Below are 14226 nucleotides of genomic sequence, written 5' to 3'. Positions count from 1 at the left end.
AAATGAAAGTTCAATCTTGTGTGTCTAGGGCCCAATGTCCATTCATCAATGTAGAAGCAGTCAATCCTGGCATGGTTGGTCTTTGAGTCTCTTGCTAGACCAGGAGTATGGGAGACGGGCCTCGCTTATCTGAAACTCATTCTTGAGCCAACTATCTCTGCCTATGATCCTCAGGATGAATTCCTTCCATGTTGCTCTCTTATAGAAGGGAGGTTGCCACCTTCCTTCCCCCCCCCTTCTTGTCAATCGGTTGCTCTACCATGTTGAAATCCCTCCCTGTACCAAGGGTCAGCCCAAGACATCCAAGTACCGACCTCCCTCCAAAAGGCAACTTGATCCCTTCTCAAATTGGGTGCATAGGTATTGAGCTACCACAATCTCAGAGCTGCCCCCAAATGATCCACTAAGCTCTGGTGGGTATCAAGATACCATGCACAATAACAACGGGGAGAATGGAGGCTGAAACTGAACACCTCTTGTGATCCAAGAGCACTGGATCAGAAAGTATGCCCAGTATGAGTCTACTTGTCCTGGCGCTGCTGTCAATGAACTTGTGCCTGGGAGGAGGATGTCAATTGGTCCATGAGTGACTGAGGGGTGAAGCTAATCTGCAATGACGGACTGCCTCCAGCGGATGGGGATCGTGCCTAGACCCTGGACATTCCAATTGAAAACCCTCATGGAGGAGGGACGGGGGTTGGTAGTGGAAGGTATGGCCCCCAAATGGGTGCTGGAGCAAGGGCCGCGCCTGACACAGACTGAAGCAAGAGGGGGGAACTCCACTAGGGAGAGAAGGGTTTGAGGTGGCAAGCCGTGTCAAATCCCAGCAGGTTGAAGGTCGACTAGGTGGTTGCATCAAAGTCTCTGGAGTTTGTGCAATTCCGGTGTGTAGCCAAAGGATCCTGATAAATGGACATCCCTTGGATCTTGGACTGCCGATATTGCGATAAAATTCTTTCTATCTTAATTGTTGTGTTGCCCCATCAGCTTTCTTTTCTAAGCATCTTTTTCTTAGAAATGCTCATTTGACAGAGACTAAAATGAAATACTATAGGATTTGTTTCTACCTCTTTCTCCATCATCTTCTTTCATGCTTGCATGAGAAGTGAGGAGGAGAGAAGCAGGAAAAGACCTAAGGACAGGACTTGTTTTTACCTCTTTCTCCATCTTCTTCTTTCATGCTTACATGAGAAGAGAAGAGAATTTGTGTAGTTTTGGGAATTGGAAAACTCGAAAAGTGTGTGAAACTGTGTAGATTTCTTTCATGGATGCATGTGTAGAGAATGAAGCTCCAACAGTCTCCATGGCTTCGTGCTTGCTTGTTGGAGGAGGATATGTATGTGTGAGAGCATTTGTTTATACTTTGTTTGGTCTGGACTCTGCACCCACCTTTGGGACATAGTAGCTAGTCCTTGCTATGTGTGATGGAGTCTACGTTGTGAGTGACTATTCATGAGATGGAATTGCACTATTTGTTGTGTTTTCAAAGGATGAGTCTGGGCATGTTCCTGGATTCATCTAGATATATATCCTTCAGATCTTGGACAGTTGGACTAGATCCAGTCTTGCCTTGAAAATCATTGATAGGGTCCTGCAATGGCCTTTCGCTCAATATCTGGGTCGTATTCATCCTTCGAAAGAGGCCCCTGGGCCCTCACCTCCGCAAGTGCTGCAAAGCATTCTGGGAATGCAGTGATGATCGGGTTGGAGGATTGGGGTGCTAGAAGTGCCAGAGGAGAGCAGGGCCATCTGTGGTCCTGCACCACTGTTCAACAAACCTAAGCATGACGTGGAGGGAGATCAGGAGGATGAGGTGGAGAAGGGCACCGGTAAGGATTTGTAGACGGTGACAGTCCTGGGCGTCTCCTAATACATCTAGTCCTCCTGGGCATTGCCGTGCAAGGTGTGCTGGAACTGCTGGCAGAGGTAGCACTAGTTTGTAACTAATGATGCCCATCCTCTGTCTAGTAGGGTGTCCATTAGGTGTCTGAAGAAAGACATGATCAATCAAGATGTTTGAGTTCTTAGAGCTCGATACTCGGACTACTGTTGCCGCTGCTGAAGGGGTAGTAAGTAGCTGGGGATCTCAAGGACCCATGGATAGTGCATGGAAGGAAAACAGGTGAAGCTCATCTATTAGTAGCTACTGAAGGCTGTGGAGGGCACATGGCAGTTTAGGAGGAGTCTACAACAGGTGGTGCAGCATAAAGTGCCGTTTTGCATGACATATCTGAGCTGTGCATGCTGCGAGTGTTGGTACAAGTTGCAAAGGTGGCGATGATGAGAAGGCATCTATTGCTTCTACTAGAAGGGTTAAAGGCAAAACAGGCAAGCATATGCAATATAAGAAAGATGCTTTGGGGTACAGGGACTCTTCAGACAATGAGAGTAAGAAAAAGAGAAAGTGAGAACTCTTCAGGCAGTGAGAGTAAGAAAAAGAGAGAACACCACTACTGTGATCAGACATCTTGTGCCAGACTGCAGGAAGAAGGCGTCGGATCAGAGAAAGGAGTCGTCCAAGAAGAAAGACTCGGGATTAGAGCTAGCTAATCTAGTAAAAGAAGAATTGTTTGTGGTGGTTAGACCTAGTGGGTGAAATCCTTCCAGACATATGGAGGGAGGATTCTTAAGGTAGAAGCGTTGGGAGCTCTCTGCTTGTCTTTTGGAGCCATTAGTGTCATGGTGATGCTGATGGATGGAGGTGACAGGGAGGATTCTCAAAGAAAGATCAATGGCATAATGGTGGATGGGATAGTGACTCGTTTGAGGATTTTGTGTCTGTGATCAGGAAGCCAAAAGATCATGAGGGTTTACAAGTAACCTCGGTGGGGGCTCAGGATTCGAACTTGAGTAGGTTCAACGAGAGCAAGCTTCCGAAGGCAGCTGGGAGTGGTTGCTCCAGAGCTATGGACCAGTCAGTGGAGATCTATGTGGAACAGCCACAAAGATCTCACTCTACAAGTTTTGAGGATCAAGGTTGCGGATTGGTTGGATGATGGACGGGTTGAAACAGATGAAGGATGCCTGGTACCTAACCAAAGGAAGGGTGCTGGTGACGAGGCACGACCTGTGGATGTTGGGGAGTAGTGTAGGACAGCCCAAAAATGGGCGCTGATGTCTTGGACAGATCTGGACATCCCAAAAACGAGCTGTTCAGAGAGTTGGGAGAGGCTGAAGTGGAAGGTGTGGTAGTGGACATGAGGGCAGCGAGGAAGGCTCAGCAGTAGGAGATTCGGGGAGCTCCAGGGTCCTCTTCAGCGTTGTCTAAAACGGGATACCCTTTCACAAGTGCATACCCTTTCCTTCCTTCCCTCCTTATTATTGAGGCTATAACGTTAATTTAAATTAAAAAGTATTTACCTAAATTAAATTTGAAAAGCTAATTTTTTTTCATAGCTTTCTAGATTTTTCTGCTTTTACTTCTTCAGATTTGGGTGACTGCATGATTCCTTGTTCATTCTTGTATGCTCTTGCTTCAACCAGCACTTATCACCATCTACCATCATAGCTAGCTTTCACTTAGTGCATTCTGCTACTCCACGATTTGTGATTTGCTGCCCGGCTTCTTCCTGCACTTCTTGCGTGCAAATCACCCTACCTTAATGCCTAGGCCTAGAGCACAACCCTAGACCGTATCCTTTTTATACATCATGACATACCAACATCAAATAGTCATATCCATTAACATCCCACCTTGGTAGATGTTGTCAGCCCTCATGGTTCCCCACCTTACCAAAGCCAAACCATAGGACTCCATGTTTATGGTAGACGTATAGTGCCCTCCCCCAAGGCCTCACCTAGATAGAACTTTTTGGCGCTTGCAAGTAGTGGCTACTCGTTTGGGAATAGCATACCCTGGCATAAGTGATGCCTCTCTCCAGGCGACGAATGGATAGTGACTACTCACTCTCGAAACCACCAACCAAGGTGGGGCGCTTAGAGCATTTATCTTGTATGACACTAGCTCTAGGAGGTCTTTGTTCTCCTGTCCTCAATCCTTCCCATGAGTTGGACAGTATTGAGTTGGAACATGCACCATTTTCATCACCGGGTGCATCAGTAGCCCCAACGGTGGAAGATCTAAGATAGAAGTTGCGATGAGCCCTTGTTGGGCATTTGATAGATGCTTTGATGATCCAAGAGCATATGTTCTCAGTAGCAGATATGAGGAGACTCCTAGGATGTGGTTCTGAGATTTGGTCCCTAGTACAATGGTGGAGTCTGCATCCCTATGAGATAGGTTTGGAAACTTTTGCCTAGGGAGAGCTGATATGCGGCAGAGCGGTGTGGATGGGCATTCAATTAGGGGATCTCAGTGTTGGAATCTTCAATGTTTATGCATTGGCATGTCGCCAACAGAGGAGCCCTTTCTGGAGGTAGGCCATTGACTGTCTTCGTGAGGTGGACTTTTGGATTGTTGTTGGAGACTTAAACAAGCTGGAGTTCAAGGAGGACAAGTAGGAAGGCGCTCCCTTCTCTGTCATGGTGGCGTCAAAGAGAGGCATCTGAAAGTAGTTTATTTTTTCCATCCGTGGTTGAGACACTTGGTGGAGCCCAAGTTCGCTTGGCTCCTAGTCAGCCTCTCCTTCTCCTGTGGTCAGAGACGCCAAGATGGTTTGCTCGAGTGGCCAAACAGATACTACATTAGTGATTGAGCTCTACATAGAAGGGAATCCAGAGGCACCTTGGCAGGCACAACTCATGTCTGACCATTCTTCCATTGTAATACATTTGGAGCAGCCTCGCCATTCGGAGCAGCAGCACAGAGATGCAGACCCAGGCTTTGAGGTGCAGACATGCTTTATTGCTTGAATTGGATGTGATGGACACAAACACTCAGGGAGATGATGCCTTGTCCTCTCTGGCAGGTGAAGGGTTGAAGTGGTTGGGCGATGATGAGGGAGGTGCTGGCTATTGATCCCCTTCCTTGCAAGGAGTTGTTCTTCAGTGGCATTTGTCGCTTTAGAAGGGCTGCTTGTTTCACATCTTTATAGATCTCCAGGAAGGGGCTGAAGCCCAGTTCTCTCGAAGCCACTGGTAGTATTTGGCCACTTTTAGGCAGCTTGAAGTGAGGTAGGCGTAGATCTTTACATATGTCTTTGTCATATTCCATCATTCTGGCTTGGGTCTTCCTCATTTTGGATACAGCCCTTGGAGATGTACAAAATTGACAATCGACCAAGTCCTAATTCAGTCTAAGAAAGCAGCTCTTAAAAACAAAGGAAGAGCCTTGCCTTGACTTTGATTCTTGTTATTGCATAACCATGCGGGTTAGCAACAATGACTCTGAGGGGTGTGTGAGGGTAGGTTAGCCGCAACGATTGGCGGTTTAGTCCTCCAAGCGGTTGAGTCTTCAACGGTCTCTAACCGACAGGCGGTTCTTGTATGCATGCTATTACTAGCATTCCGACTCTGTTCTTTACACAGTTGTTAAGAGAGCTCTTGCTCCGGAATACAGAGTTCTCAGTGTTGTGTCTTCTATTCGCATTCTCTGTATTCTATCTGTAGATGTTACGCGTATCGTTTTATCTCTATTTCCCGTAGCGTCTACGTTGAGTGTTATGACGCTAACACATTGGCGACCACGATGTGCATTCTTACCATCACGAAAGGGATTCACGATCTGGCGATTGATTTGCTTCCGGCAAGGTGTTTTGGGCACGCTCATGTCGTCCGTTCCTTGCCGTCACTGCGGAGGCACTTCACATGGAGGTTTGCATGCAGCGGCACACACTCCGGTGGAGATTCAGGAGGAGAATGCCGCGGTGAGGAGGCATATTCGTGGATTTCAAGATGAACTCCAACGGATGCGATCCGATCCCCAGCACCCTGCTTATGGTTGAGCGAGTGCGGAAATCCCAGTGAAGAACCTCATCCGGTGGTCTGGCAGCGCATTTTGCAGTTGCTATCTTCCCAGTAGGCATGCGCACATGCTCGCAAGGCCCTCTTGACCCTTTGACACCAACGACGCGGTTACGGCGATGGAGCAGTGATCCCAAGCATGGAGACGTCATGCTGCAAGGGTCTTCGGGAGGAGTTGACCGGCGTCAAAGTACGCCTTCTCATTCACTTTCACCACCACTGCTGCGGTTAGGGCAGCAGGTGCGGGTCTTGTTGGATGGACGCAGGGTGTTGAGTGCATCCTCGTCTCCAGTAGCGGTTTTGGCTGCTTCTCACAATCTCTTCGGTCAAGGAGTGCCATCAGGAGGAGCACCAAACGTTGGAGGCGCCGCATGGCAGGCCAAGTCAAGTATGCCAAGTTTTCAAGAAAAAAATATGATGACCCGGATGCTTAAATCCCTGGATCCTCAGGAATGGGATCGGCAACAGGCAGAGCGGCAAAAGATGACGGGGAAAATGCCCAGCACTTCCATGGTGCACATTGTTGAGGATGACCCGTTGGTGTGCCCAGAGATTAGCATAATCACCCGTGTGGGTACAAAGCTGCAGGGGCTGACCCTCAAGAAAGGTGACAAGCTGTTGGATTGGCGAGTACAGGAGCAGGTACGACGACAAGTCTGCGAGTTGGTGACGGAGGAGACACCATTGATGCAACTGGCGGAGTCCACAAAGGCACCCATTGGGACACGCAAGGTGCAGTTCGCGAAACTTCACTTACCGAGGAATGGTCGAAGCAGCTCCCTTGGTGGTGGCTAATCAAGCCAAGAAGCGGGCAAATTCTTCGCAAAGGGAATCTACAAATCATACATTCAAGCGGATTATTTCGCTATTGGTAAATGAGTACCGCACGGATTGGGATGATAAATTGCTGGCAACATTATGGGCTTACCACACCTCGTTCAAGGTAGAAACTGGGCTGACTCCCATCAAGTTGGCATTCGGGCTAGAAGCAATTACACCAATTGAGCATATCGTTTTGAGTTTGCGGATTGCGGTGGAGGATAGGCTTCTTCCGCAGGAGTCTATGGTGTTCCGGTTGGATGTTCTGGATCAGCTGGATGATATGCGGTTGGAGAGCTACTATATCTGACTCTGGAGGTTCAAGCAAGGCGGAAGTGGAGGGTGGATTTGGCGCGGATCGTTTTTTGGAGAAGTTTTGTAATAAGCACACTTCATTTCCTGGGTTACCTGATCCTCCTACGTATGAGCCTATGGTAGTTCGATGGCCAACTACACAAGAGGAGCGCTAGCAATAGCAATTGCCACAGGGTGCATGGATTGAGGAGGTGTTGCCCACTGAACAGTGGCCTGAGCATCAATCGGTGGATTGGTCAAAGCCGCATCCTTTGCAGTGGCTGATGAATATGGAGCAAGATCGGAGGTTGAAGCTTTGGTTGTGGAAGAGTCAGTTGGAAACTGTTGGTGCTAGTTCGAGTGGAGTGGAACCGGCAAAGCAGTTGCAGAAGGAGTGTCATGAAAACAGTGATGCGGGACTGAGCAAGGTGGGAGTAACTGATGCACCTGTTCAATGCATTTCCAGTTCGGATGAAGAGTAGAGATCCAGCGATGGCTTTTGGGTGGCCTTGCAGGATAAACAGCACCCAGAGTGCGGGATGCTTTTGGACAGGCAGAGTTAAAAGTACCCGGAGTGCTGTGTGCTATTGTACAGGCAGGGTAAAAGATACCCGGAGTGTTGTGTGCTATTGCACAAGCAGGTGATGAAAACAAAGGACGTTCAGAGAGGCATTAATAATTGATGATAGTGGATGTTTTTGTTGTAAACTTCCTCCGTAAAAGACAGCAAAGACACTCTCATTTGCTCTCCCTCTCTCCCTCTCTCAATAGATACACTAGGGCCCAGGACAATCGTCGGGCTGGACCTCCCCGAAGGTTTTTATTCATAAGAGAGAAAATGGAGTACATGAGTTCAGCGTGGAAGCTGTTCACACAAAATCAAAATGTGAATGAGCAACTCTGGAGTCTTCAAAGCACTTGGTCACGCGAACCGCCTCTAGACTCTTGTTAGGCTCCATTGTGCTTAGGAAAATAACTCTTCTAGTACCTGCAACAATTAATTAAAGCGCACCACCATGGCACCCATTAATTGTTAGCGCTTTGCATGCAAATAACACACTATGGACTAATTCTAGTCACGGTGGGTGTCCCCACTGAACACATGTGCACACATAACAAATATAAAAATATGTATTTATTCTCTGGTTGACCGAAGTCAACGCTCTTGATCATAATTAAGGGACTTTGACCAAGGGTCGAGGCACCTTAATTATAGTCAAGTCTCTCCAACCGAAGTTGGCACATCTTGGTTAACCGCAGTTAACCTTCTTGGTATAAACCAAGTCTTCCTGACCGAGATCAGGCTTACTTGACCGAAGTCAAGTATCTTTGACCGTAGTCAATTCTTTGACCAATAGAAAAACTCTTTTGACCATAATTAATCCAAATGGAAAACTCTTTAATTATGATCAAATAAATGGTCAATTGTACTTTGACTTAGGATATTTACATTGTGGTGACAGTTGTTTTCAATTCGGGATAGATTCGGAAAAGAGATGCTTCTGTTCATGTGTACTGAGTGAAGGATTGAGATTAACTTACTGCACCTGGTTCTCTGCCGAGGCTATGCCCAAAATGATTGTTGCACTGATGCACATACACTTTGTGTATCTATCATAGGGGATGGGTATCTGTTGTGGATTCTCACAGTCCACTGTGAGTGCCATGTGTTATTGCATAACCATGCGGGCTAGCAGCAGTGACTATGAGGGATGTGCGAGGGTAGGTTAGCTGCAACGATTGGCGGTTCAGTCCTCCAAGCGGTGGAGTCTTTAATGGTCTCTAACCGACAGACGGTTCTTGTACGTATGCTATTACTAGCATTCCGACTTTGTTCTTTACACAATTGTTGAGAGAGCTCTTGCTCCGGAATACAGAGTTCTCAGTGTTGTGTCTTCTATTCACATTCTCTGTATTCTATCTGTAGATGTTACGCGTATCGTTTTATCTCTATTTCCCGTAGCGTCTGCGCTGAGTTATGACACTACAATTCTGTGGCAACAGGTTCTGAATATATGCAGCACATGCATGCGCGTCCATGCACCCACGCACACACATATCAGAACACATTTACGAACTGACTGGAACACATCAAGGGAGTGTACCCTCTCAAGAGGACAGTCCAAACACAAGGAGGCTTAGAAACTCAATCAAGCGCAAGTACTCTATTTTTTGGTTTTTGCTTGTGAAGATATGCAGACACATTGAGCTGTAGAACCTGATTCTTAATTGTCCACATTGTCTTATTCCTAATGACAAACAAAGGAATTCATTGCCCAGTTTCTGCAAAGCATATTGGTCTCTGAAATTGAGAATGTGCCTGTTCAATAGTACAATTTAAGTTAGTATTGGTCTAGAAGCATGAAGATTGCATTGCCAGATGGTCTCCATTAGCATTTTACTGTTGTTATGTGAAACATCAAATGTATGTTGTTAAGGGAACTTTCCATAATATGTTCTTACTCACTTTTTATCTGATGTAATGGGCTTCTTGTTTTGGCGAAATGGTTGCAGCATGACCAGTTGATTTCAGGAATTGATTGGGGTCCAGTTTCTAATCAGATCGTGACAGCTTCACATGACAGAAACTCGTAAGCAACTGAGTTGTTGTCTGTTGTTGCTGCATATACTCTTGCAATCAAGAAGACAAAAGCAGAACCTGTGATTGCTTTTTGGTGTTTGGTCTGACCTAAGGCATCTCCAGTTCTGGATATCAGCCATCCATTGTCTGACATGTATTTATTCCTGCGAGTGCACAACAACTCTATGTAGCTTTCTGACTATTTGCTGCATAAATAATATATGCACATCTTGTCAAATTGTCAGCTGCTCTTGTATCCAGCAACCATTGGAATGAGCATTGTAAAAATAACTTTCTGCCTGACACAAACTCAAGAAGTAAGAAGGGGTGGGACAGCTGGAGCAACACGTTATTCTCTGCTGTCAAGCGTGGCGAAGGCAATCCATTGTTGTTTGTCCTTTTTTGTTTAGCCAAAATGACTATTGACGCGCATTGTGCTTCTGTTGTCGACTTATGCTTTTCAGGTGGTTCTTGTTAGAATATGAATAGATGACCCAAGCATCAATAAGAGCCATCACTGCTGCTTCAAAAGAAGTCTTTGAGAAGCCTTTTTCCATTCTGTGTATGTTTCACTTGATTTTTCCAATGTAAAGCCACATACCAACTGTTCTAGATTTTCTTTAAAAGCTCTTTAACTGAAGTACTGTATGGCTGTTCTGTATGTTAGAATGGGGTTGAGCCTCCACTTATGTATGCTGTACTCCCCTATCTCCATTTCTGGAATTGGCTTTTATGTGGGATCGGTGAGGTGACAAGGTTTAGAGCCTCCTACTAATGCCACGTGGCAAGAAGAGCTCCCGCCGGCTCTTGGGATGAAGCATCTGGAAAGAAGAGCTCCTGCTGGCTCTTGGGGTGAAGCATCTAGGAAGATCCTGGCGAGCTCTTGGTGCGTCATGATTGTAAAAGAAAGAGCTATTCATTGACCTGAATAGAATCTCAAAACTACTCCTAGATCTCATTTTCTATCCTAGAGGCGGATCTGATTATATACTATGGTCCAACTAACTCTAGTCTAACTAAGCCCAGAAATTGACTGGCACTGCACCTGTGTAGGATAGATACATGTGTCATCTCTTTTGTTGAAAAAGTGTCATTACTGCAAAAGCACTATGCTGGCATTTTGTGGAACCTGTAGAACTATCTGCATTTTCCCTTCGAGAACTCAGCGCGGCGTATCTCCATATTTTGAAGGTCCAGGCGTGCACTCTCATACCTATTTGCCAACCACTGCGATCCCGGGTTTTGCTCTCTAAGCCGCTCAATGGAGCCCAGGTCTCGTCTCTCAAGGCTCTCTCCCGCACCTGTAGAGGTCTCAGGTGGCGTAGGGCCTAGGACTGCAGCTCCTCATTGCTCCTCTGGATGGCCTATGCTGCCCACACAGCCCATCTGCTCTCTGAGTTGTCATCCAGTTGTCTCTAGATCTCTGCGATTGCCTTTTGCACTTCCTCCTGCTGCTGCTCTCTGGAGCTCTTGGCAAAGGATCAGGTACTGCAGCTATTGACGTGCCCCATCATGAAGTTCGTGCACGTTCCAACTCACTAATGTCCAGCTCATGGAGAAGAGGCTTGGGGAAACAGAGCTCTCTTGTGAGAAGGAGCCTGTGTGGCTATATCTGACTTGTGAGACTTTGAAGGGGTTTGGATGGGGAGTAGTCCGCATCTGTGCACCACCAAATCAAGGGCATAATAGGTTCCACGTCAATCTTGAGGGCCCACTGCATCATGAAGGACACGCCAATCCCTAGTTTGGCTGCACATTGGTGTAACGACCCATGCATGACCTGTGAGTGGTGTATCTTTGGTCCAAGATAGATAACGCATGTGGCTTACCCAATGCCAGTTCTCTTATACGAGAAACCAAGCTGAAAAGTGCCGTGTTGCCATGGTTGAGCCATAGTCCACCCCTTGCAGACCCATCCACTCGTCCATGATTCAAATCTGCTCTTGCATCCTCCAAAGCAGGGGTCAAAGCAGGGGTCCATCTCTCTTTACCAGTTGCCGCATAGTTGAAACCTCAGAAAGGTCGAGTGCGGGAACCAACCACTCGAATCGAGCCCCATTTGTGGGGTTGCAAAATCATAATCGTCATCTCCAAAGTGAGGGGGTAGACATTAGGTACCTCCAAGTAGTTCCAGAGACCTATCCTCCAGATGTGCCTAGGCAAGGGCTTCCCAGGATGAGGCACCAGTCTTGAGATTTGAGATGAGTCACCTGGAGAGGCCTTCTGTGACGAGGCTATGTCCTGTAGAGGAGCAGTTGATTGGGGCTGCACCATAGAGGCCATGGCCTGAGAGGGGGGGGGGGGCGGGGGGCTTTGACCGGCCCTTGCTCGCCAGGTTGGGGGGGGGGGGGGGGAGGATGAAGAAGAAGCCGCTGACTTTGTCTCAGCAAGAGGGGGAGCGGGGGGGGAGAGGGATGGTTGACAACTCGAGGGTAGGTGGTGAGTGATAGCAGCAGGAGGAGGGGGTGGAGGAGGCGGGGAGGGGGGGGGGAGGAGGGAAGGAGGAGGTAGGGGGGAAGGGGGAGCTAGGGTGGGAGTCGTCACTATCGCTAGGGAAGCGGAGGAAGAGGTTGTCGGCTCTGCAATCATTGGCGCTGTCAAAACCCTCTGATCTTGCTGTCCTGGGGACCTTGGCTTGCTGCAGCCAAGGGAAATGTCTGGGCAACTGTTGGGGTCACTATCTCTGGGACGCTCTCGCATGTCACCTCTGCCTGCTTCCCCTTCGCGGCTGGGGAGAAGCCTGCTTTTTTTGCAAGACTGAGGAGTGGTCTCACTCTCTGTCCTCTTTCGCTCTCTTTGCCTAGGATGCTGCCGTCTCTACTTTAGGGCATTTCTGCTAGGTTTCTTCCGCTTCACCTTGGTCCAAGCCCTTCCAGAAGGCTCTACCTAGGGTGGTTGGATCCGTTGCTTTGTCCCCTCCTCTACTCCCTCTGGGTGAGCAGGCCACTGCTTGGGGCACGGCTGCGGAGCGTCCCTGCCTTGCCCTCTCCTGCAATCCCTGGCTAGGTGTCCCATCGGCCTAAAATCTCCATCCTCTGTTTGAACTCTCCTCCATCCAGTGTCTCCAAAAAGATCTCTTCAGGGAGAGTCTCCAAACACTCAACAATGAATTTGAGCTTGGAGACCCCATCGCCTACAACCATTATAGTGGCCGTCTCTTGCTGAGGCGGCTCCAACACCGTGCCAAAGGCTCCCCCAATGGAGTGAAGAATGGATTTGTACTCCTTGGGGAGCATCGGGAATCGCAGTGTCACAGGGAAACAAGGGACTTGATGGGTCGACTCCATGTCATCAGCCGTGAGCCCATGGTACCAAGGGATAAGGTAAACAAGATGAGGGCCCAAAAGGATCCGGCTACCAGTGACCGAGTTGTATTGGGGGAACTCAGCTGGAGAAGGGACACCCCTCTGCCATAGATGGTAACCTCTTGAATGTGGCCCCCATCCATTGCTAAGCTCGCCTGGATCCAATCACGTACTTGGCTCTTGGTTGGCAGGAGGCCAACTATCCGGCCTATGGCTGCCTTGTCCTGTTGGGACTATATGGCTTTCTTGCACCGGGTGTTTATCCTCTGGAGAAAGAAGAACCTTAACGGCTTGGGGAATCGATGTGAGCCCCTCTGATCAGACCAACGGTTGCCACCAAGATTCGATCTCCACGAGAAAAAACACAATGCTGCGCTGCAAGAAGGGAAGGGAAAAGGGGAGGCTAGGAGAGGACAAGCCCTCTCAAAGGACTCCAAAAAAGGGGCTAAAAAGGCTCAACCAAAAGAGCTCCGAGCAGGGGGTATGAGGGCACCAACCACTGCCAATAAACTTTGAAGAAAACAAATAACACAACCAGCCAAGGGCTAGAGGCAGGCTGCTCAACAGGGACAGCTCCAAAAAAATGAAAGGACCTCAAAGCGCCTTCGAAAGGGTTCTTTGGAGAGCTGAAGACAGCCACCTCCCAAGAAAATCTGCAGGAGGGAGAAGAGCTGACGAAGTCTTCTGCAAAACACCGCCGGGGGGGGGGGGCAGCTTGGAGCGCTGGAAGAGCACCACTCCTCCTTGAAAGGCCCAGCCCACTACCCAAGTGCCTAGAGGCAGCACGAGACAGCCGGGGAGGGGGGCTGCGAATCAGCTCCCTGAGTGTATGAGGGGAGGCTGGGGCCTCCTTGGCCGCCAAAGGCTAGGTGGGGGGGCCACCAAGCCCTAGCTGCTCCACAGGCTGCACACGGGTTGCCTGAGACCAAGTAGGGAAGCCGCCAGGCCCACACGGGGAGGCGAGCTGCACATGGGCACCACAGACGGAGGCCGACCCCCGTTTACGAACCAAGAGCTGCCCAGAAGGGGCACGCAATGGCGCGGCAGAGGGCGGTGGAAAGAAGAAGAAGAAGTGGGTGAAGAGGGGGACCGAGAGGAGAGGGAGGGGGGAGGAAGCGAGGGAGGGAAGGTGGGGAAGCGGGGGGCAACAGCAAGCTCAGGAGAGCAGCCTTAGGCTCATAGCATTAGGCAGGTCTGTAGACTACTACAGGACTTTTTTGCCAGCGACGGAGATGTACTCACAATATGAGAGCTAGAGTTCCTTGGGATACTCGATCTTCTAGGGAAGAAGGAAGGCATCAGTATCTTGGACATAGAACTACAAAGTAAGGGAGGCATCAGCATGTTGAACTTAGAGCTACAGTT

General features: G+C 48.6%; 1 protein-coding gene across 3 annotated transcripts in view; it reads left to right on the top strand.

Moving 5' to 3' along the window:
* Positions 1 to 14226, top strand: part of ARPC1B (actin-related protein C1B) — a 64688-nt gene that overhangs the window by 2389 nt on the left and 48073 nt on the right. For 2 of the 3 annotated variants that reach the window (XM_087373326.1, XM_087373327.1), the window contains exon 3: positions 9490 to 9566. The exons of the other annotated variant lie outside the window; for it this stretch is intronic. In XM_087373326.1, coding sequence (XP_087229452.1) covers positions 9490 to 9566 — 77 coding nt within the window. The remainder of the gene's footprint in view (positions 1 to 9489; positions 9567 to 14226) is intronic. 3 annotated transcript variants of the gene reach the window in all.

Source organism: Dipteris shenzhenensis, chromosome 4, assembly GCF_047967505.1.
Source record: "Dipteris shenzhenensis isolate YYH24624 ecotype China chromosome 4, Dip_SZ_1.0, whole genome shotgun sequence".
NCBI lineage: Eukaryota > Viridiplantae > Streptophyta > Polypodiopsida > Gleicheniales > Dipteridaceae > Dipteris > Dipteris shenzhenensis.
This window is presented reverse-complemented; position numbering and strand designations above follow the sequence as displayed.